The sequence below is a fragment of the Protopterus annectens genome, chromosome 2.part1, assembly GCF_019279795.1.
Source record: "Protopterus annectens isolate FY-2018-M chromosome 2.part1, PAN1.0, whole genome shotgun sequence".
NCBI lineage: Eukaryota > Metazoa > Chordata > Ceratodontiformes > Protopteridae > Protopterus > Protopterus annectens.
Window position 1 is genome coordinate 1,067,163,739 of NC_056729.1, and position 22,045 is coordinate 1,067,185,783.

At 43.7% G+C, this 22,045-nt stretch overlaps 1 protein-coding gene across 4 annotated transcripts in view; it reads right to left on the bottom strand.

Annotated features, from left to right (window-relative positions):
* Positions 1-22,045, bottom strand: part of PLA2G7 (phospholipase A2 group VII) — a 1,251,751-nt gene that overhangs the window by 332,152 nt on the left and 897,554 nt on the right. For all 4 annotated transcript variants that reach the window (XM_044062626.1, XM_044062625.1, XM_044062627.1 and 1 more), the window contains one exon: positions 10,811-10,902. In XM_044062626.1, coding sequence (XP_043918561.1) covers positions 10,811-10,902 — 92 coding nt within the window. The remainder of the gene's footprint in view (positions 1-10,810; positions 10,903-22,045) is intronic.

Below are 22,045 nucleotides of genomic sequence, written 5' to 3' on the forward strand. Positions count from 1 at the left end.
AAATAGAAAACCTTTTCCATTTGCTCCGATAAACCTTCCTAGTGGAAGGTTTATGAGCCGCCACTAAAATGGCCTTGACAGGTGACGAGATACTGGGAGTCTTAATCAAGGATGGAACTGGAGCAGCCAGGCTGCCAATTTCAGGGTGTGTAGATTCGGGACCCGGAGTCCTAGAGGATGGGAGATGAGATCCGGGATCGGATCCAGAATCCAGGGCGGATTCACTTTGCGAGACCATACATAAGGGAACCAGGGCTGACGAGGCTAGAACGGGGCAATGAGAATCATTCTGCTCCCCAAACTGTTGGCTTTCTGCAAGAGCCTCTGCATCAGAGGTAGTGGAGGATAGGCATAAAGGAGACCGGGAGGCCAAGCATGCACCAGAGCGTCTCTCGGGGATTCCCCAGGTGGGGGAAGTAGAGCGAAGAAACTGTCGCATTTGGCGTTTGAGTGAGAAGCAAAAAGATCGCAACAGGGTTGCCCCCAGACGGCAAAAATCTTCTTCGCTACCAGAGGATTGAGAGACCATTCATGCGGGGAAAGAATGGTGCGACTGAGCTTGTCCACAAGGATGTTGGATTTTCCCGGAATGTGCATTGCTACAAGAAAGCATTTGGTGGAAATTGCCCATTCCCAGACTCTCATGGCCTCTCGACAAAGGGGATAGGACCTGGTTCCTCCCTGCTTGTTGATGTACCAGACTACCGACATGTTGTCTGTCTGGATCGCAATAGTCCCCGTAGAAAGAAGGCTGTGAAGTGCTTGCAACGCTAGGAGCACCGCCCTCATCTCCAGGACATTTATATGCAACGAGGTCTCTGAGGTGTTCCACGTGCCTTGGACAATCTTGCCCGCAGAAAGCTCCCCCACCCAAGGTGAGAAGCGTCCGTAGTCACCGTGGCTCGGGGGAATGTTGCACAAAAGGGTCTCCCTGCTAGAGGCTCCGGAGACTGGAGCCACCAAAACAGGGAGTCCTTGCATGCCTTGCTGACCGCTATCGGGCTGTTGAGAGAGGAGTATAGCGGGGACCACTGGACCTTTAGGGTCCATTGAAGAACCCGCATGTGTAAGCGAGCATGAAGAAGAAGTGGAATAGCTGCTGCCATTGAACCCAGGGCCCTCAGGACCGAAGCCACCGTCGGAAATGGTTGCAGGACTGCTGTGATATGACACCTCAGGCTGGACAGCCTGTCTGGGGTGAGGAAGGCCCGCATTGATCTTGTGTCCAACCTTCCTCCTATGAAATCTATAAGTTGTGTGGGGTGCAGTAAAGATTTTTCCCAGTTTATGGTGATGCCCAGCCTTGGGGCTATAAGAAGGAAATAGTCCCTGGCTGAGCACAGTAGATGCCTTGATGATGCCGTCAGGAGCCAGTCATCCAGGTACGGAAAGACCTGTAATCCCTGGAGTCTCTGGTGGGCCGCTACTACTGCTAGTACCTTGGTGAACACCCTGGGGGCAGTGGTGAGACCGAAGGGGAGGACCCTGAACTGGTAGTGGCTGGCTCCCAGCCGGAAGCGAAGGAACCTCCTGGACCGTCTGTCCATCCGAATGTGGTAGTACGCGTCCTTGAGGTCGATAGAGCACATCCAATCGTTCTCCCACAAGAGGGGGAGTATAGATTGTAGGGTGACCATCCGGAACTTTTGCTTGGTTACTGACAGGTTCAGCAGGGAAAGGTCTACGATCGGTCTTAAGTCCCCCATTTTCTTTGGCACCAAGAAGAACCTGGAGTAAAACCCTGATCCGGTCTGATCTCGGGGGATGCGCTGGATGGCTCTTTTTTCTAGCAGCTGCTCGATTTCGACAGCTGCTGCCTCCCTTTGGTCGGGTGGTACATCGGGGAGGCTGCGGGGTCTGGGGATTTTGCTCAGGGGAATGGTATAACCTCTGGATATCACACGAAGCACCCAACGGTCTGATGTGATTGACTCCCAAGAAGTCAGGTGCCTCAAAAAACGCCCCCCGACTGCCTCCAGAGATGGACAGCTGGGCAACCCTTCAGGGCTGTTGCGTGGGTCTGTCAGAGAAAGGTTCTCTGGACCCAAAGTTCCTAGGAGCCCCTCTGCCTCTAGGACGGCGACCTCCCTGTCCTTCTCTGCCACAGAAGGACTGGTTATCCGGAGCAGGTTGGGACTGCTGCAACTTCCGGAACCACATCTTCTTCTGTCCCTTTTGGTTCTTCGAGAAGGACCTCTGGGGAGCTGAGAAGCGGACTCCGACGGCAGACAGTGTCTTCCCGTCCTTCTCGCTCTGGACTAACGTTTTGCGAACAGTTTTACCAAACAAGGCAGAACCATCAAAGGGGGCATTCGCGAAGGTCGCTTTGAAGGGCTCTGCGAAATCACAGTGGCGGAGCCAGGCCTGACACCTCATGACTAGGCCCGCTCCGCTAGCTCTAGCGGCTCGCTCGGTAGCGTGAGAAAGTAGCCGCATAGAAGTATTGGAAACTGCTCTAAGAGTGGCCATACGGGTGGAGTACACTTGTTTATCCTCACCCGACATGGACTCTGGGGGGGATGCAGCGTACTCTTTAATTAGGTCCCGCTGCATCCTGATAACATGTGCCATGTAGTTCAGTGCTCTCAAAGAGAAGATTGCTGAACTAAAAACTCGCTTCCCAATGCGATCCATCGAGCGGGACTCTTTGCCTGGAGGATGCATAGAGGGACTCTCCTGTGCTAACCCCCTCTTCGTGGCTGCAGCCATCATCATGGCATCTACCGGGGGGCCCTTGCTCCAGTGAGTGCGGTCTGCCGGGGGGCTCAGGATACGGTACGGACGCTTGGGTACAGGCTCAACGGTGTCCAGATCCTTCCATGCTCTGGTGGATATAAGGTCCACCAGAGGATCGGCAGGAGGGGACACCCAAGAGGTAGATGGACCCGCCTCGAATGCCTCCAAGAACACAGACTCGTCTGAGGAGGCCTTGGGGGCAGACCACCCCCCCCCGATCCTTAACATATCCATAATGTCTCCAAAGGAGACGTCTTCCGGGGGTGATCTTGGGGAGCCCTCCCCTTCATCCAAGTCTGTGTCTTTGGTAATGGACTCTGGGGAGTCCATGTGCCTCCTTTTGCACTTACGCTTCCGAGGCACTTCCTCAGGGGGACTGTCCGAGGAGTCCTCTTCAGCAGCTAGATGTTCCAAGGGAACTACTTGGGACATCGAGGCGGGCTGTCCCTGGGACCGGCTGATGGGAGCCTGGCCCAGCTGCAAGGGAGTGCGGGGTGGAGCCGTGGCAGGAACCGGGGGTCCGGTAGTCCTCAACAGCGCCCTTTCCACTACATCGAAGGCTGAGGGGGAGCCAGCTTCTCTAAGCCCCGAGAGCCGACCCTCACTCGGATCCGACGCACGGACCAGAGTCGGAGCTGAAGCCGTCGGATCCGAGAGACCGGTGTGCTCCGACTTAGACGGAGCCGAAGACACACCAGCTCCCTCGGATCCGAGGCTCGGCCCTCGGCTCCGAGAGGTCTGGTCCGAAGTACCCAAAGCACTCAAGGGATGGGTCGGATCCGAGGTGCGCCGACCTATCGGATCCGACCCACCCCCGGATCCAACTCTGCCCGGCACCGACAGCTCCGAACCCAGGGTGTGGGTCGGAGACGAAGCCAAGGGGGAAAAAAAAAGGGGTCGAAGCCCCTCCCGGATGGGGGGGGCTAAGAGCACTCCCGTTTGCATTTGGGCCTGGATGAAACGCCTCATCATCCGGTCCATGTCTGCTTCGCTCATTGAAAAGGTGGATCTAGATGAGGCCACCGAAGCGGACCTAGAGAGCTGCCTCGAGGACCTCACTGAAGGGCTAGCCTCCTCCTCCTCGGGCCCAGAAGAGAACCGAGGGGAGTGGAGCCGAGGAGGAGGAGATCTAGAAGACACAGGAGAGGCCCGTTTAGACGGAGGAGCCGAGCTTGAGGTCTCGGCTCTCCGTTTGTGGTGCCTCTCCTTGTGTCTCTCCTTCTTCTCTTTCTCCCTTGTAGTCTCCCTCTCCTCCGGCTTTTTGGTGGGAGGTTGAGTCCCTGTCGGGGGAGGGGAGACCGCAGCACCCACCGAAGGCTGCTGGCTAGTAGGGGCAGAGGCCGGAGCCGCATCTGGAGGGAGAAGTCCCACCAGAACAAGCTTCGACCTCCGCTCCCTTAAAGCTCGGGGGTTGAACCCTGCACATACGGTACAACCAGATGACAGGTGTTCAACCCCCAAGCATTTAACGCACCGAGTGTGGCCATCCGCTGGGGACAGCTTATGGCCACACTCGGTACATTTAGAAAACACTGCCTTATGGGCTTCTGACATCCTAAGCCCTAACAGGCCTAAAACACACAGTACAAACAAACACACAAACTACGCAAAACCCGTGAAAAAAAATTAACAAGATAGAGAGAGGAAAGCCTAACACATACACTCTAACTAAATTTTAAAAGTTTAAAGTTTTTAAAATTTTTTAGTCAAAACTCCTATCTTTAACCAGGAGCTCGAGGAGTCCGTTGCAACTTGAAAAGCGGCAAACGAAATCTGGGGTCAGTTAGGGCTTGGCAGGGGATTATGGGTAGAGGGAGGAGCTAGGAGCTCGGAGCCTAAGCTTTTGAAATGCCGGCTCGGATCCGAGGTCGGATCCGATACCCACAGGTTGCAGACAAATGAAGTCTGCCTACTTCAGATCTTTTTTTTTTACCACATTTTCACAACACATTTACATTCCCAAAAATGTTTTTTTTTTTTTATATCAGGTTAATCTTTACAAACTGAGCAGAATGATGATAATGAAAATCTGTATGAAACGAACTTTGCTGGTTATAAGTGACTCAATTTAGCATAAACTGCTTATTTATATTAATTCTGCAAAGCAAACAACATGTAAGCATTTTCCTACCCTACTGACCAACTGATGCATACCCTCCTGATACATCTATGACTCGCAATAACTACATTATGTAAATCAGAAAAAATTATCAATATTAATCATGTTATACAAATAGGACAAACTATATGTTTGTTACTGACATCTTACTAATTCATATTCCAACTTTTTGTATACCGTCTGATTTGAATGAAAGTCTCTTTTCTCAAGCAAATATGTCAGTGAGATAATTTCTTCCATCTATTAATAAATTGTTGATTTCCTACAGTAAAGCTGTCTTAAAAAGAATGAGCTGAACAGTTTTGAATTCAATGTTATGTTAGTATAGCCTAAATAATTGTGTTTATGTTGCAGATTACATTTTTAAGGCAATGTACACACTTATTGCATACAGTACACATAAAAATATTTGTCATGTAATTCATGTATGCAGCACAATGCATACAACCATGTCCATAAATCTGTGTATTAGTCCTTCAGTTACTCTGCACTTTTACAATCTCCACACTGTGGTAGCTTTTACTTTTTCCTCAGAATCCAATAAGTAGTATTCAATTTGTACTTAATGCAACACAGCCATGTATTTCTAAAACAGCTATAGAATTTTGAGGACCACCAGCACATCAACTATAGTGCAACATATTTACTAACGATTGCACAAACTACTTTACTAATCCACCCCAATCCAGCTGAGTAACTAAGAGTAGTGGCTATGTTCGGCTTTCCTTCAGTAGATACTGCCAAAATTCTTATAACTTTTGCACGATATTAAGTTTCTTATATTAGAATCCATGTGCACAGAAAGGTGTATCTAGTGGGAACAGGATATAAGACAGCTGCTGATGCTTGATACATGAATGTGATTGTTGATAGCAGCATTACATTATCTTTACTGACAAGGACAGGAAAGACACTGGGTAGATTATAAGTGATGTACTATGTTTGCAACTGGGAGTGTGTCAGTATGGTTTGTGATATAAAATGCTTGCAACTAGGATTGTGTCGGCCTGATTTGTTTTCATTTACATAAATGTATGATTGCGTATGTCGTGATGTTTTAATAAAGATGTTTCTTTTTTAAAAAAGGGGGCAAGAATTGAATAATTTATGTAATGTTGCTTAGGTTATATTATATACAGCAATATATATATATATATATATATAGATAAATATATATATAGATATAGATATATATATATATATATATATATATATATATATATATATATATAGATATAGATATATATATATATATATATATATATATGAAGCATAATGTTTGTTAGTTTTAACTTGTTAATACAATTGAATTACTTTTATATAAATGTAAATTTGTGTATGTCACAAGTGATAATTAAATAAAGGTGTTAAAAAAGGACAGGAAACAGCAATGACCTTTAGTGCACCACATTCTAGAACCCTGAAAACTCAACCAATGGCATGCATCTGACTACAGGTAATAGGGCCAGTAGCACAGAAGCTATCCTCAAAGAAGTGGGAACAAAAATATATGCATTATATCACCTATGACTTTTTTATGCTATTTTTTTTCTAGTGGACCTGACCATCAGCAGACCCCAGTGCTGCTCCTCATTCATCTGTCTACTAACCCCTCTTGGCTTGCACCAGGCTTGATACAAATTAGGGTAAGGGCTAATGATAACATGAAGGCATTCCATGACTGTATCACATTGCAGCAATGGGGGTTTCCAGCTTAAGCCCTTCTTCCCCATGCACTCACCTGAAATGTCTGAGGGTAGGCATGCAGTGGGGATTCCCTCCTTGGACAAGTCTGCCCATGTGTCCCCAGCCTCCATTAGAGACTGAATGTGGAGAATGACCAGGCAAACGCTCCCCTCCCCTGATGGGCATGCTCATCTCTCCCCTATCAGCACCTCAGATGCCCAAGCTGCTAATCAAACCCATGACACATGGCTCATAGTCAGTCAATGTCTATGATTTTTGATGTTTAGCTGCAGCACCAAGAATGCATGGTGCTCTGGATATGTGTAAGCAAGTCTGGAGATGGACAAGATAATCTTAAATATATATATATATATATATATATATATATATATATATATATATATATTAGTTTTACTACTGATATAATTAATTCACTTTGGTGTATAACAGCCATAAAAATGAATTACAGAAATTAATGTGTAGGATAGTCAAGAAATGTGTGCCTGCAATGTAGGTGAAAAGGATTATTGCAGAAATCCACATATATTCTATATAAGTGCACAAATAAATGCACAATTTCTTTATTTTCTATTAAATTTTTCTTTTCCCATTTCCTCCTCTGTGTCTTTTCTTTTCTAACTACCTTCTACCTCCACTGTCTGTGTCCCTGCTCCAAATGATGTTATTTGCTGCCCTCTGTCATGACTGATGAATAAATTGCATCTATAAGAAACAGAACTTCTAAATATAATACATTTTTATACCCGCAAGTAGCTGTTCTGAGATCACCCCATTTTGTTGAGTCATATTTCCTGGAATGCTGTTTTTCAAGTCAAACTCACTGAATTGTCTTACTGAGTTGACATTCTCTTGTTGAGCAGGACAGGACACTGTATTAAAAGAATTCCTAAAATGTGTTGTGGAGCCAGTTTCCAAAGTCATATAATTAGGTAAAAGGAGAAGGGACAGGTGTTACAAACTGCAAACACTACAGCACACAGACAGTGGTTCCCTTTATAGATAACCAACAATAATTGACATTGAAACTGCTTCAAAAACTAGCTTGCCTAGGAATACATGAAGCTTCACTACCTTGATTCCCCAACTACCTCTCAAATAGGCAACAGGCAGTCTTTTTCTTCTTTTGGCTTTTCCCGATTAGGGGTCGCCACAGTGGATCTCCTGTCTGCTCATGACTGGCAGTGGAGTTTTTACGGTGTCGAGTTGCCAGCCCGGGGCCCAACCTTCCACAGAAGGCACACACATGCACACACTCATGCCTAGGGCCAATTTAGAGTGTCCAATCCACCTACAGCATGTCTTTGGGATGTGGGAGGAAACTGGAGCACCCAGAGGAAGCCCACGCGACCACAGGGAGGACATGCTGACTCCACACAGAAGGCACCCCAGCCAAGGATCAAACCGGAGAACCTCTTGCTGTGAGGAAATAGGCAACAGGCAGTAAAATGGCAAAATAACATCTCTATCCTTCCCATTACAGTGGGTGTCCCTCAAGGATTCATTTTTGGTTTCCTGATGTTCAATATATTTGTTAATAATCTCCATCTAGCTTCTAGACAAGCCACTGTCATATAGTATGCAGATGATTCAACAATCATCTGTTCTGCTAAAAGAGTAGATAAATTAAAACAACTCACTCAAGAGTCTTTCTCCACCATAGAGACCTGGCTGGCTGATACATCGCTGCTCCTTAACATTAAAAAACAAAATTGATCCTATGTATTCCAAAACATTCAACTGACTACAAAATAATTTTAGAATCACTTCTTCAACAACACCAACATAGAACTAGTAAGTCAAACTAAGGTTCTAGGAGTCACTACCAACGAAAGCATCACATAAATTAAGCAGTTAAAAGCACCCACCAAAAGTTAGGTGCAATCGTCAAACAAGTATTACTCAATCCCTTCTCATCCCTACACTACTTTTCACAATTCTCATCTTGCTTAACCTACAATCCACTCAACTCTCACTCTTGGAACATGCTATAATAAGGTGACAAAACATGCCACCAGTCATCATTACAGGATCCATCACTGTCTGTCCTTAAAATAAAAAAAAAATAAAAAAACTTCAGTGATTAGAGCTAAGGCATTACCCTACACTTTCCTAATTAGTCACTTACATAAACTCATTATCCAGACAAATGCCCAAGGCTGAAAATTGTTTTCCAACTCCATAACCCAAGTAGACAGCTGAAATCCACACACAACATGTTATTAACTATTACAAAAGCTAACAACTCAATTGGGGACTCTTTGTACTCCTCCTTCCTGGCAAAATTTGGAACTCCATTCCTCTCACTCTAAGACCATGAGCACCAACTGTTTTAAGGAACACACAAGAAAATACCAATAAAATAGCAGGCTCTGTACGTGCAAAACTCCTGGATGATTTCCTGTCCCTTACATTCTCCTATTCTTTCCAAGCACAATACCTTTAGTTATTGGTCCAAAATCTCCTCCTTGTCCTCTAACTCTCCATCTTCTTCCTTCTACCTATTGTAAGAGATTCTCTCTCTCACTTCTTAATACTAATTCTCTATTTCCTCATTTTTTTGTCCTTCTACCAAGTTAATTTCCAAATATGTTCTATATCTCTTTAGATACGGATAGTAATAATTAATGGTATTGTTTAAATGTTGTACATTTGTTGAATACGTGTATGCATCTGTTTACTATGTTCTTTACATAATGTTGGAATTTTTCTGGTGTTTTTTCTTCCTGGGACACCACTGAAAACAGGTAGTTTTATGCCTAGTTGGACTATCCCAGTAAACAAATGAAATACATATATAAATAATCATGAACAATGAGTGTGGCCAAAGTAACACTGATCTGCATTATCACAACATTTGGGTAACATGGTTAAGTTAAAAAAAAACATTGTAGACATTACCCTAGTATACACTTATGAACCTTAAGATAAAAGCAAAACAAGTCTTTGGTAAAGAAAATTTCCATCATAGTGCAGGAAACCCTGTTTCTGCACTATGATGAATCTCTCAGTACCAGCTTATGCCCAATATTTTTAAATGCATACATTCTCAGACTGACTGGAAAGAATGATGAACAATCTTCTACTTGCTACACTGGATAATTGACACTCGGACAAATTAGAGTCAATGCTCAGATAAGACTAAGGTGTAGTGCAGTGTGATATTACTCTGTTGCTGTTTACTGACCACACTGTTTACAAAGGTTTGCAATCAGTGCTGTCTGTACTATACATCACACTACAAACTACACCTCACATATGTTTATTTGAAGTAAGGATCTGTACAGATTGTCCATAGGGTAGTTTTTGGAATACTGTATACACTAAGTCATGACCTATACCAACAGATGTGCAAAATACACCCAAAAAATCTGGTTGCAAACTTAATTAAGAAAATATGTAACAGAAAACATCTCAAAACAAAAAGAACCCAAAATACTTGGACAATAACCTGAAGAAGGGTAAGGTACCATAACTGTCAAACTAAATGAAGAACAAGATTAATAAAATATTAATTCAATTTTATAATTTTATATCTGTCTTTTGTTAAGAAAACATTAATACCCGTGGTAGTGGTGCTGCGGTAGCATTGTCGCCTCACAGCAAGACGTTGTCGAGTTCGATTCTCAGCTAAAGTGTCTTCTGTGTGGAGGCATGCATGAATGGGCATGCCTTCCTTGAAGGCTGTGCATCAGGGCTGGTAACTCGGCACGTAAAAATCCACTACCAAACATTAGTGGACCTGAGTTCCGCTGTGGCGACCCCTAACCGGGATAAGCCGAAAGACACAACAACAACAAGTTAAGAAAATATTAATCTGATGATTTTTACCCACCCATTTCCAATAACAAAAGTAAAACTGCCATATTACCCTAAGAACAGATATATTAAACAATAAATAAAAAAAACATGTAATTAGTTTGCAGATTATTACAAACCTATCAAATAACATGAAGTCAGAATGAAACCTTGCACTTTGTATCTGTGAGGTGAAGATCTTAACCATTATGGCAACCCTCCCCCTTGTGACAATGCAGGCATGGGCATCCCTGATAGGTTTGCACACTGTTCAGGATGAGCTATTATTCTTTGCACCTTTGAGTGTTTGGGACTCTTACACCCCTGTGACCATGCATCAGATTAAACATGTAACCACAGAGAATGAATAAAAGCTATTACCGACTGTTGTAATACACACCTTTCATTAAATTGTTAAATGTTTTCGACACTTACCAGAATGCAAACACCTACCTTATTCTGGCTTCTTTGCTAAGAGTCTCAATTACTGTTGCACCACCAAAGGAGTGGCCCATAACAGCTATTCGACAAACATCAATAGAGGCCTACAATGAATAATAAAGAAAAGTGCATTCAAAATACAAATCTGCATTTTTAAATGACCAATACATACAGTTATATGTGTTTAGCTATTTTGTAACGTGAATCAAACTGTAACAAGCCCAGTGTCATTATAATACTTTGGCGTAAGCATTCAGCACTGCTGAATGTTAATGTATAATATATGCATTTGGGAGACTGTCATCAGTTACCTACAACCTGAAAGTTCTCACATTCAAGAACCATGACATCCTTTAACACATTTGCATTGAAAGCTTTGTGTCAAAACAATAGAAAAATCCAAAGTGTTTCAAACATTCTTTGATATGGTCATCAGTGGCTTGTGTCAACTGCAAAACAGCTTATTTGACCACAGCTGTTGTCCAGTTTCCAAAAAACAAAAGGCAGCATTCATAAAAATAGGGTTTGCTTCAGAAAGGTTATTGAGAGGGTTAAACACGCGTTTTCCAGCTTGTACCAACTCAGCACAGATCCTCGTGGTGGCCTGCAGAGTGATCCAAGCAGCAGAGAGCTAAAAGAGTGACTTTCTACCAGATATAAGTATTTTTTGTGGCTTTCCCACTGTTATTAAGCTAGCGACTGCATTTCGCCTGTTTTACTGCTACTTTAAGTGATTTCTGCATTTTACACTGTTTATTGCACTTTAAGTTACTAATTGTTGCAAATTGTTTCTGTAGGCTACACACTAAAGTGCGCTAGCCGATTTACAGCATTTATAGCATTTACTGTCTGTTTTTTTCCTTATCTCTGTAATAAAACAAAAAAATCTCTTGTTTTCCGCCTTACTGAACTAGAGTAGTCCAGTTTCAGAGTTGCTGATCCCTGGGCTTTGTTTTTAGTTCCTGTTACTGATCCATTGCCTTATTAGGAAGGAGGAAGTTTCTTTGCTTACCAGTGGGAGTGGGAAGCACTGAGCTGCCTTTTGTCCGATTTGGTGAAGTTTCAGCCAGAAACTAGTAGTCCATTGGTCGTTTGGGCCAATTCCTAGCTCCCTTCAGCCCCTGCTATAAAACACGCTAAACGCGTTAGCGATTTAGCGCAGAGTTGCCACTGTTGCACACAAGAGCAGCGGCGGTTAAACAAGGTTAAACTATTCGGGCCATCTAAATTCCACTCTTCAAATTTTCCCCTAGAACTACCTTCCTCGAGCTGTACTGCTGATCTAACCAGCATATCCTATAACTGAAAAGTTCATCTCTACTTGATTCCCAAATAGACTATTCTCTATCTGTAAAGCCTAGCACTTACTCCTACAGTACTTGCACCTTGATAAAGCACTCTTATTATAGATAGTACCCCACCAGCCTAAAACCCACTTCCCTTGGAGTCCTTTGAAAGTCTCTTTATCTACTACTTCTAGTATGTCGAGGGATCAGTTGCTAGTGTCCTCTCCAGCTCAACTGGTGAACCTGGGAATATTGAGGCAATGTTACAATTGCCTCATGTACACAGACAATCCTCTCCTTCTCCCACAAAACACAAATACATGCGAGAGATGCAACTATACGGCCAAACTGGAGACTGAGCTCAATCAACATAGGACTGGCAAGACCAGACAGGAGGAGAAGGTAACCACACACAATACATACCCAGTCACACATGGTACCATCACAACTTCAAATCATACACATACTCACACAAAGACATACTCGGAGGCTCTGATCAAAAATTTACCAAAACAGCAGAGGCCACCAAAGCAGACACCCAAACAACTACCACCTCACGACCCAACACATGCAACACATAGACCACACAGTCAGAGTGTCAAACAGTCACAGCCCTTAAGGCCAAACAAAATGCCAGACACACTTGTCATTGGTGATTCCATAGTCAGACACACTGACGTTCCGCTCACCAGACTGAGTAAGGAGAAGGTCACAGTAAGCTGCCTGTCGGGCGCTAGAATCCGCCACATAACGCAAGCACTCAGGTCTCTCAACAGCAGGTACAAGTACGACTCAGTCATTGTCCACGCTGGTGTCAACGACCTGAGACGTACCTCCTTGGACTACATGAAAAGGGACATCGAGGAGCTCTCTGATTATGTAGCCCAGGCAGGTATGACCCTGACCTTGAGCAGTATCCTACCTTCACCTAGAATGATGCCACAATACAATGATAAGATGATCAGCTTTAATAATTGGCTTAAATTCTGGTGTCATTCAAAGGGGATCCAGTGTCTGTCTGCCTGGGATGACATGCTGGACAAGCCACGCTGCTTGCAAGGGACGGCTTGCACCTGTCACCCTGGGCTTCCGGATATTGGCAAAGGCTCTTGCCACCCCATAGTGCCTTTTTAGGCAAGGCTCAAATTCTAAACCTACCACCCTAGAACACCAAAAAGGAAAAAACTAAGGGTAATGCTGCTCAATGCCAGAAGTCTCAATCTCAAGATGCACTTTTCGAGGCCCTTCTCAATATGGAGAACATCGATGTCTGTGCTGTGACAGAAACCTGGTTCAAGGCTCCTGAGAGCACCCCAGCACTAACAGGTTTCACCTCATATCATGCGTTCCGGCCCCAAAATCCGGACAACACCAAGAAAGGAGGGGGGGTGTCCATATTCATAAAGGACACCCACACCTCAAGGTTGCTGGCAACGCACGATGCATCGGAGACCATCCAGGTGCAATTAACCATAGGCAAGACTGCTCTGCAATTTGTAGCATGTTACAGGCCACCCTCTCAAACTCAGGAACCTCACATGGCCTTCCTGAAAACATTGGAGGGGATAAATGTATCTTCAAACATCATCATACTAGGTGACTTCAACTACCCTAATATAGACTGGGAACACTACTCAAGCCCGAACACTCTAACCCAAAGATTCCTGGAGTTCATAAACTCAAATGCCATGGAACAACTAGTCACCATCCCCACAAGAGGAGAAAACATACTTGATCTCATCATCACGAACATGGGATCAAAATGTTCAACACCGGAAGTATACCCCTCACTGGTGAGATCAGATCATAAACTAATCTCGCTGGAGGTCCTCATCCCGCCCCCACCTGAAACAAAAAGACCACAGTGAAAAACTTCTCAAAAGCCGATTTCACACTTCTAAAAACTAGTGTGGTCTCCTTTAAGGCCCCTGAGCCAGTGGTAAACATTACTCAAACCACTGAATCACTTACAAATGCCTTCTACCAGCACCTACAGGACTGCATGGATCAGGCAATCCCAAACAAAACTAAGACTCTCTGTACCAAAGGCAAGCGTCCAGTCTGGTGGACCCCAGCCATAAACAAGCTCTACAACAAAAGGAGGAAGCTACTACAAGACAGAGCAAAATCCTTGAAAGGTAAGACACCTTTGATCATTATAAGTAAAAAACTAAGAGCTCTCATAAAATCATCCAAGGCAAATTTTGAGAGAAAAATTGCCAAGGACTCTAAAGACAATCATAAGGCCTTCTTTACCTATGTTAGAAACCTAGGAGGAAACTCCCAGATATGCTCAGAATTAGTTCAAAATGATGTGAAAATTACTGAACCTACACACATTGCCAACATACTGGCTGACAGGTTCAGTGCAAACTTCTCCCCCCCCCCCAAAAGGAGAGATATCTATTCCAGAGGATTGTAGCCCCCCAAACATCTCCAACGCCCAGGTGAGAACTGCCCTCACTAAGGCAAAAAACACAGCATCCATGGGACTGGATAGTGTCCCCGGCTGTGTGCTTCATGATCTCAACGAGGAATTAAACCCACAGTTAGGACAGCTGTTTAATCTTAGCCTCACCTCAGGATACGTACCCAAGGAGTGGCGCACGGCGACTGTGGTCCCACTTCATAAGGGCGGTGCCTCCACAGACCCTGGAAATTACCGCCCCATTAGCTTGACAAGCCTTATCTGCAAAGCCATGGAGAGGATCATAATGGAACTCATAAATAAAGACATAGGGAACTTGCAGACTTTGGATCCAACCCAGTTTGGCTTTGTCAAAGGCAGATCCTGCCTCTTAAACTTGGTTGACTTTTTTGAGACAGTCACCAAGGCCATTGATGAGGGAAAGGCAGTCCATACAGCCTACCTCGACCTGGCAAAGGCCTTTGACACAATACCCCACTCAGGTATCATCGAAAAACTCATCAGCTTGAATGTAAACCCATACATCACAAGATGGGTTGCAAACTGGCTAAGTGACAGAACCCACAGGGTCAGAGTTGCCATGTCAGACTCAAAGCCTGTCACAAGTGGTGTCCCACAGGGCTCAGTCCTGGGTCCACTCTTGTTCGGCATCTACTTTTCTGAAGTACAAGCAAACACAGGAGGGTTATGGCTGACAAAGTTTGCAGATGACTGCAAACTGGGCGCCATAGTCGAAAACACATCTGACACAGATATCCTCCAGAAGGGCCTCACAGAAACGGATAACTGGTGCCAGAGCCATGGCCTGAAGTTAAACGCTAAAAAATGCATAGTCATACCCTTCGGGAAAAACAAGGTTACCCCTAGCTACCATATAGGTGGCAATCCACTGAGCACAGAAAAAGTCATCAGGGATCTGGGGACCCAGGTTGACAGTAGCCTTTCGTTTGACACTCATGTTGCTAAAGTAGTTAGGAAAACCTTCTATATCGCCCACCTGATCATGAAGGGATTCACATCTAGATCAAGGGAGGTCATCGTCCCCTGTACTCATCACTCATTAGACCTATGATTGAGTACAATGCCCGTTCGAATGTATCTGACCAGACACCTGCTGCAGCTTGAAAGGCCCCAAAAGTTCCTCACCAAAAGGATAAAGGGTCTCAAAAATATGTCTTATGCTGCCCGACTGAAAGAACTCCAGCTCTATACAGTCTCATACCGCTTGCTCAGAGGTGACCTGTGCCTGACATATAAGGCCATGTCAAACCCAGATTTGATGAATATGCTTCACCTCAAAAAAATCTAGATCCCTCAGAACCACAAGGGCGGGAGACTTAAACCTTGACACGGTTATAAACAGAACATGCTGGAGGGACAGATTCATCACTCAGAGACTCCCTATGCTGTGGAACAAAATCCCGGTACATGTGAGGCAGAGCACCTCGCTGGCCTTGTTCAAGAGGAATCTTGACCAATGGATGGGAGATCGCAGATATACCCCAGGGATTACTTCAGTGTCACTGCTTGACAGAGGCACAGAAAAATGATAGGCATAGTTTTTATTCAAACTAAAGGGGTGGCGAAAGCCACATAACTATGGGCTAGGCTTATAAATGCCCTTGGCCAGATAGCCTAGTATGAACCTATGAACCTTAAATGGGGTGTGCACCTCACTGTAGCCATTTCCAATTCATAGACATCATTATCACGGTGATTTAGCATGAAGATGTGCAGCACTGTGGTGGACTGTCTCTGTTAAATGTTAATGAGGCATTCTGGGAGAGAGGCATATCTTAATTAGCCATGTGTTCTCCGCAGAAATGCCTGCTAAGTAAGGATTACACCTGTCCTGTTGTCAGCGGGACACTCACGGGTTAAGCCACCTTATCCCGTTGTCCACTGTATCAAGTAGTGGGACCTGAAAAGTCCTGCTTTTGCAATCGCACTGAAATGCCATGGAAAAGTCGCAATTACTTCCGGCTTTTTCCACGGCAATTCAGTTATGTCACCAACCTGAACCTGCAGGCAAAGCTGCTGCCTGTTAGGTCCGGGTGCTTTAATACATGCAGCAACTGGCTGCAATTCAAGAAAGGGGTGGGGATTGGGGCAGGAAGAGCCCTGCAAAGATCGCGGCTGTTAGAGCACTTTGTTTTAAGTGCTTCTACAGCCGCTAAAAAAAAGACCGCAATTTTTTTTGTTTATATATAACAAGTGATCCAGCCAGCCATCCTACTCCATCCAGCCAGCCAGACATCCTCCTCCATCCAGCCAGCCAGCCATTCTCCTCCATCCAGCCAGCCAGCCAGCCATCCTCCTCCTCCAGCCAGCCAGCCATCCTCCTCCATCCAATCAGCCAGCCATCCTCCTCCATCCAGCCAGCCATCCTCCTCCTCCAGCCAGCCATCCTCCATCCATCCAGACAGCCAGCCAGCCAGCCATCCTCCATCCATCCAGCCAGCCAGCCAGCCAGCCAGCCATCCATCCAGCCAGGCATCCATCCATCAAGCCATCCATCCAGCAGCTACTCCCACCAACCAGCTAGTCCCTCCAGCCAGTCATCCATCCAGCCCCCAGCCATTCATGCAGCCATCCATTCATGCAGCCAGTCATCCATCCAGCCATGCATCCAGTCATTCATCCATCCAGCTGCTACTCCAGCAGTCATCCGTCGTACTCATAACAGCGTCTCCTTTACCACTCTGGTGGTGACGTCACGGTAGAGGGTGTGGCCAGTGCCATATTGGCCACCTCCCCATGTCCCACTTTGGCCCACTTAAACAGTGGCAACCCTACTGCTAAGTTATTTATGGAGCGAAGGGATTCAGACAATTGCTTGGCTGTGTAAAGTAACATAACCAGTAGTGCTAATGAACAAGAAGATCAAAAGTTTGTGCTCACCCACTGAGGTAGATTTACGTGCCAGGGAGTTTAGTGGACATGTAGTACTGGGATGTGAATGTGCATGTGTGACGGCAAGTATGTATCTGCATCTGTAAGTATATGTGCAAATGTGTATTGGCCTTGCAGGTTGCAGTACAGGGTCTTAGTTATGGGAAGGTAGGGCACCCGTGTGTGTGTGTGTTTGTGTGTGTATGAGTGAAAAGTTGAGTGTGCTTGTGAGGTACAACTGGGTGGGAGGCTGTGTGAGTGTGTGAATGAATGAATGCAAGAATGCCTAAGTGTGTGTGGGAGGGGGGGGGGGCTGTAACATCTCCACATTCCCCTGGACTTGCAAACAATACCTGCAACACTGGTTCAGGTGGAACACTAGGCACCCTGGATACTGTGCCTTTAAGGCACTTAGAAAACAAAAACAAGAAACACAATAGGGTGGGACAACACTAGACATCAAGGATACTGTACGTAGCATGCCCTAAAGCAAAAGATTCAAACCCTGTACCCTCTCACCTTACACAGAGGATAGTAGCTCTCTGTGCCACCACTACACGCAAGTACAAAAGAAAATCCTGCCTAAATATTAAAAAAAAATTCACCCTTGCTACAGAAAGCAACAGCAGCATTAATGCACTATGCTAACCAGTCAGTTAGTGTAAGTGTAACCAGGGTTATTTTACATAAGATGTATGAAACACTAATGTATGGCATGATTCACTGATTGCAACAGTTTAACAGTTATGAGAGAAAGGGTGCCTATAAGAGGTAACAGCAGAAGCATGTCTGTGTGGGGGAAGGCTTCAGTACAAAGCCAAGAGAAACACTAAATGACACTGGGGAGAATATTTAAACTATTATTGGTATTTAATTACAAAGTTAAAAATGCAACAATTCTAGCATCATTATACACTAAATGCACACTAAGAAGACAAACTCTAATGACTGGCATTATTTCCTGACTATAGGGATCCATAATTTACGAGGGCAAGAACAAAATTACAAAGAGCCATCCAGGCATTCTGCCAAAATGGGACAGGTATGAGCTGTGTGGGTGTGTGCATGCATGCATGTATCTTCTGTATGTGTATATGCATGTGAGAGTGAATAGGGGGGTGTCTGTCAACAGGATGCACGGGCAGCTAGAGTTAACTACCATAGAAAAGTGCTGATTTGTACTTATGGTAGTTAGAGATAATTCAGAGACATTTAAATTAGCTGATAATGAGGTCTTTCCTCACTGCAGCTGTGTCTCTGAAATGCAAATTACCACAACATGTAAACAAGCCCCTTTTTACTGCATCTCCAACAGTACTGAGGTTCTTCCTGAATCCCTGGGTACGTTCATACTTTACCATATTTCCAGTGGTCATATACTGACCCTCAATACAGAAAAACTTGTATTAGACTCTGTTGTTCTTGACCCTCACTGACTTGTGTCAATCGCAGATCACATTCTACTTCTACTACTGCTGTCCAGATTACAAAATAATATGAATTGCACTCACAAACGTAGTGTGTAATGCACTTGACAAACTAAGACCACAATCCATTTCACAGAGAAATGTGTTCATGGCCCAAGGGCTAGTACACAGTCACACAAATGCATGCATACATACAAGCAAATTCATTTGTTACATGGTTCAGTATTTGATCATGAGTCAAGAAGTGTGTTGTTTTTTGCAAAACTTCTGAGGTAACAATCCAGAGAGGAATTTATCTGAAGATAGAATCAAGGGCAATCACAAAAGCAACATGGAGAGAATACTATATGTGATATTTTGTATGACCACAGCTAGTATGGAAATAGTTAATGCAGGTGAAGTCACATGTTGCTTACCAGATAGGTGGTGACTGTGAATTTTGCAAACATCACTCTCCAAGCAGAACCAAATAGACCACTTCTAAATTAATGCAATGATATTCTGTATACCAGCTACAAAAGGATAGAGATATATGGTGCATAGAGGCCAGTTCATGTTCCTGCATACAGAAATAACAGCAGCATTGACATGCCAGACTTTCCAGAAACTAAATGAAAATGCACACAACAGCTTCTAGACTGTATCATGGTTAGTGCAAGGATATATACTCCGATGCCACAGAAACAGTTGGAATGGACAGCAGTGGTGATGTGTATCACAGAATGTGCTCCTTGACAGAGATAATTGGCAGACTGGATGTCACACATACTGAAAATCTAGAAATCTGTTGTCAAGATACACCTGTGTATATAAACTGCCATATATACTATTCCATAAACTTTCAGGTAGTATGTAACCACAACGACTGTATACTAGATGCGTATGCAATTAAGCCTGTAAGGCATGATGCTGTAAATGTGTGGCACTCTAACATCTTTACCTGGTGTTTGAAAGTTGCCAAATTCCTCATGATAGGTCCCTAGACAATGATGGATGCTTTCTTAACCACGTCTGTTCATACCCATCCAATTACAACAAACACCACAGCAGAAGGCATATAACAAGGCCATAGAATGTTCTGTAACATCATCAAATGCATTTTGCCCACTTGTATGATTCAGTCTGACTAATATAATGCTTCTCAGCTAAGGCATGTCACATATTCACTGCCTGCTACATCCTGCACAACGTCATTCATACAACTCTTGATAACTCACCCAGCAAAAGATGAAGCTGGACACTCATAACATCACCAGAACCTTGTATTACTGTCTCCATGAGGAACACAGACAAAAGAGGCACCCATAATGTGTAGGATGCAGACATCCAGCAGGTCTTTGAAATTTCACACACTTCTACAATTATATCTATAAAATGCATGTACATACGTGTACCTGTCAATTCGGGAGATCTGTAAATAATGGGAACATACAATGTAATGGATCAGGGATGGCAGAGCATCACCTCCCAAACAATATGCAGACACACTCTATAGACACATACCACACAGTCATTACAGCAGTCCAGGTCCCTCATGTCCTTCCTCAAACATGGCTAACAGCAGAAATGGTTCATCACACCCTGCCATACCTTTGTTCCCTGGGGTGTCCCTCTGGGCTACAGAGTAACAAACTGCCATATCTCTACAAGCAAGCAGCAACTTACATAATCTCGGTAACAAGCTTCCTAAATACTGTGTAAACCAATACAACAATACTCCGAAAGAAGACTTCACTCCGTCAAAAAAAGGAACAGGAACCAATAATCCAAGAATAATATCGAAGTCCAAAGTCCTAGTGCATCAGTGTAAAACCACCTTGACAAAATGTAAAAAACATTCATCCTCCTTCCTTTAAATACTTTAGTACAAAAAGTGACTTCACATTTATCGAATTAAAATCATTTAAGATATCAATTAATATTTAAAGTAAACATTTCCAACACAATTCATTATTAAGCCCAAAAGGGGCTAAAGTATTATATTTTAAAATGTAAATTGCCTCTTTCTATTCAAGTTTGTCCTTCAATAATTGTTCATCTTCATGCTTTAAATGTATTTGTTCCAAAACAGTACCTTGAAGTAATGAAAAATCACTACTGTGTGCTTTTTTAAAATGAGCTGAAATAATTTTATCTTCTCTCTGGTTTTTAATATCTCTTATGTGTTCCTTAAATCAACCCTAAACAGTCTTTTGGTCTTCCCAATATAAGAAAAGTTGCAGGGACATTTCAGGGCATAAATCACTCCCTTACTTGTGCATGAAAATATGAGCTTTGGTGCATATTTTATACCATTTATATAATCAAAAGTAGCTACTATCTGTTCACAGACTAAGCTATTTCCACAGGAACTGGTGCCAACTAAACTAAATGAGTTTGTAGTATTGTATTGTATTTTGTATCTTTACATAACATTGGTAGTAATGAAATAAACAGTATGATCAAGTATTACTGGGAGGTTTTTGAAAAAGGATAAATTTTTACAGACAATACTACCTGACTACCTTTCTATGTCTTTTAAGAAAGGCAGAAGTTTGCAAGATAGACTGGTCCATGGAAAGTTTGTATTTCCAGAAATGAGTATACAGAACTCATTTAGTTTAGTTGGTACCAGTTCCTGTGGAAAATGCTTAGTCTGCAAACGGGTAGTAGCTTCTTTTGATTATATAAATGGTATAAAATATACACCAAAGGGCATATTTGCATGCACAAGTAAGGGAGTGATTTAGGCCCTGAAATGTCCCTGCAACCTTTTTTATATTGGGGAGACCAAAAGACTGTTTAAGGTTAAATTTATGGAACACACAAGAGACATTAAAAACCAGAGAGAAGATAAAATTATTTCAGCTCATTTTAAAAAAGCACATAATAGTGATTTTTCATTACTTCAAGGTACTCAGCTAGAGCGTCTTCTGTGTGGAGGCATGCATGAATGGGCTGCCTTTGTTGAAGGTTGTGCGTCAGGGCTGGTAACTCGGCATGTAAAAATCCACTACCAAACATTAGCGGACCGGAGTTCCGCTGTGGCGACCCCTAACCGGGATAAGCTGAAAGACACAACAACAACAACTGTTTTAGAACAAATAAATTTAAAGCATGAAGATGAAAAATTATTGAAGGACAAACTTGAATATAAAGAGGCAATTTACATTTTAAAATATAATACTTTAGCCCCTTTTGGGCTTAATAATGAATTGTGTTGGAAATGTTTACT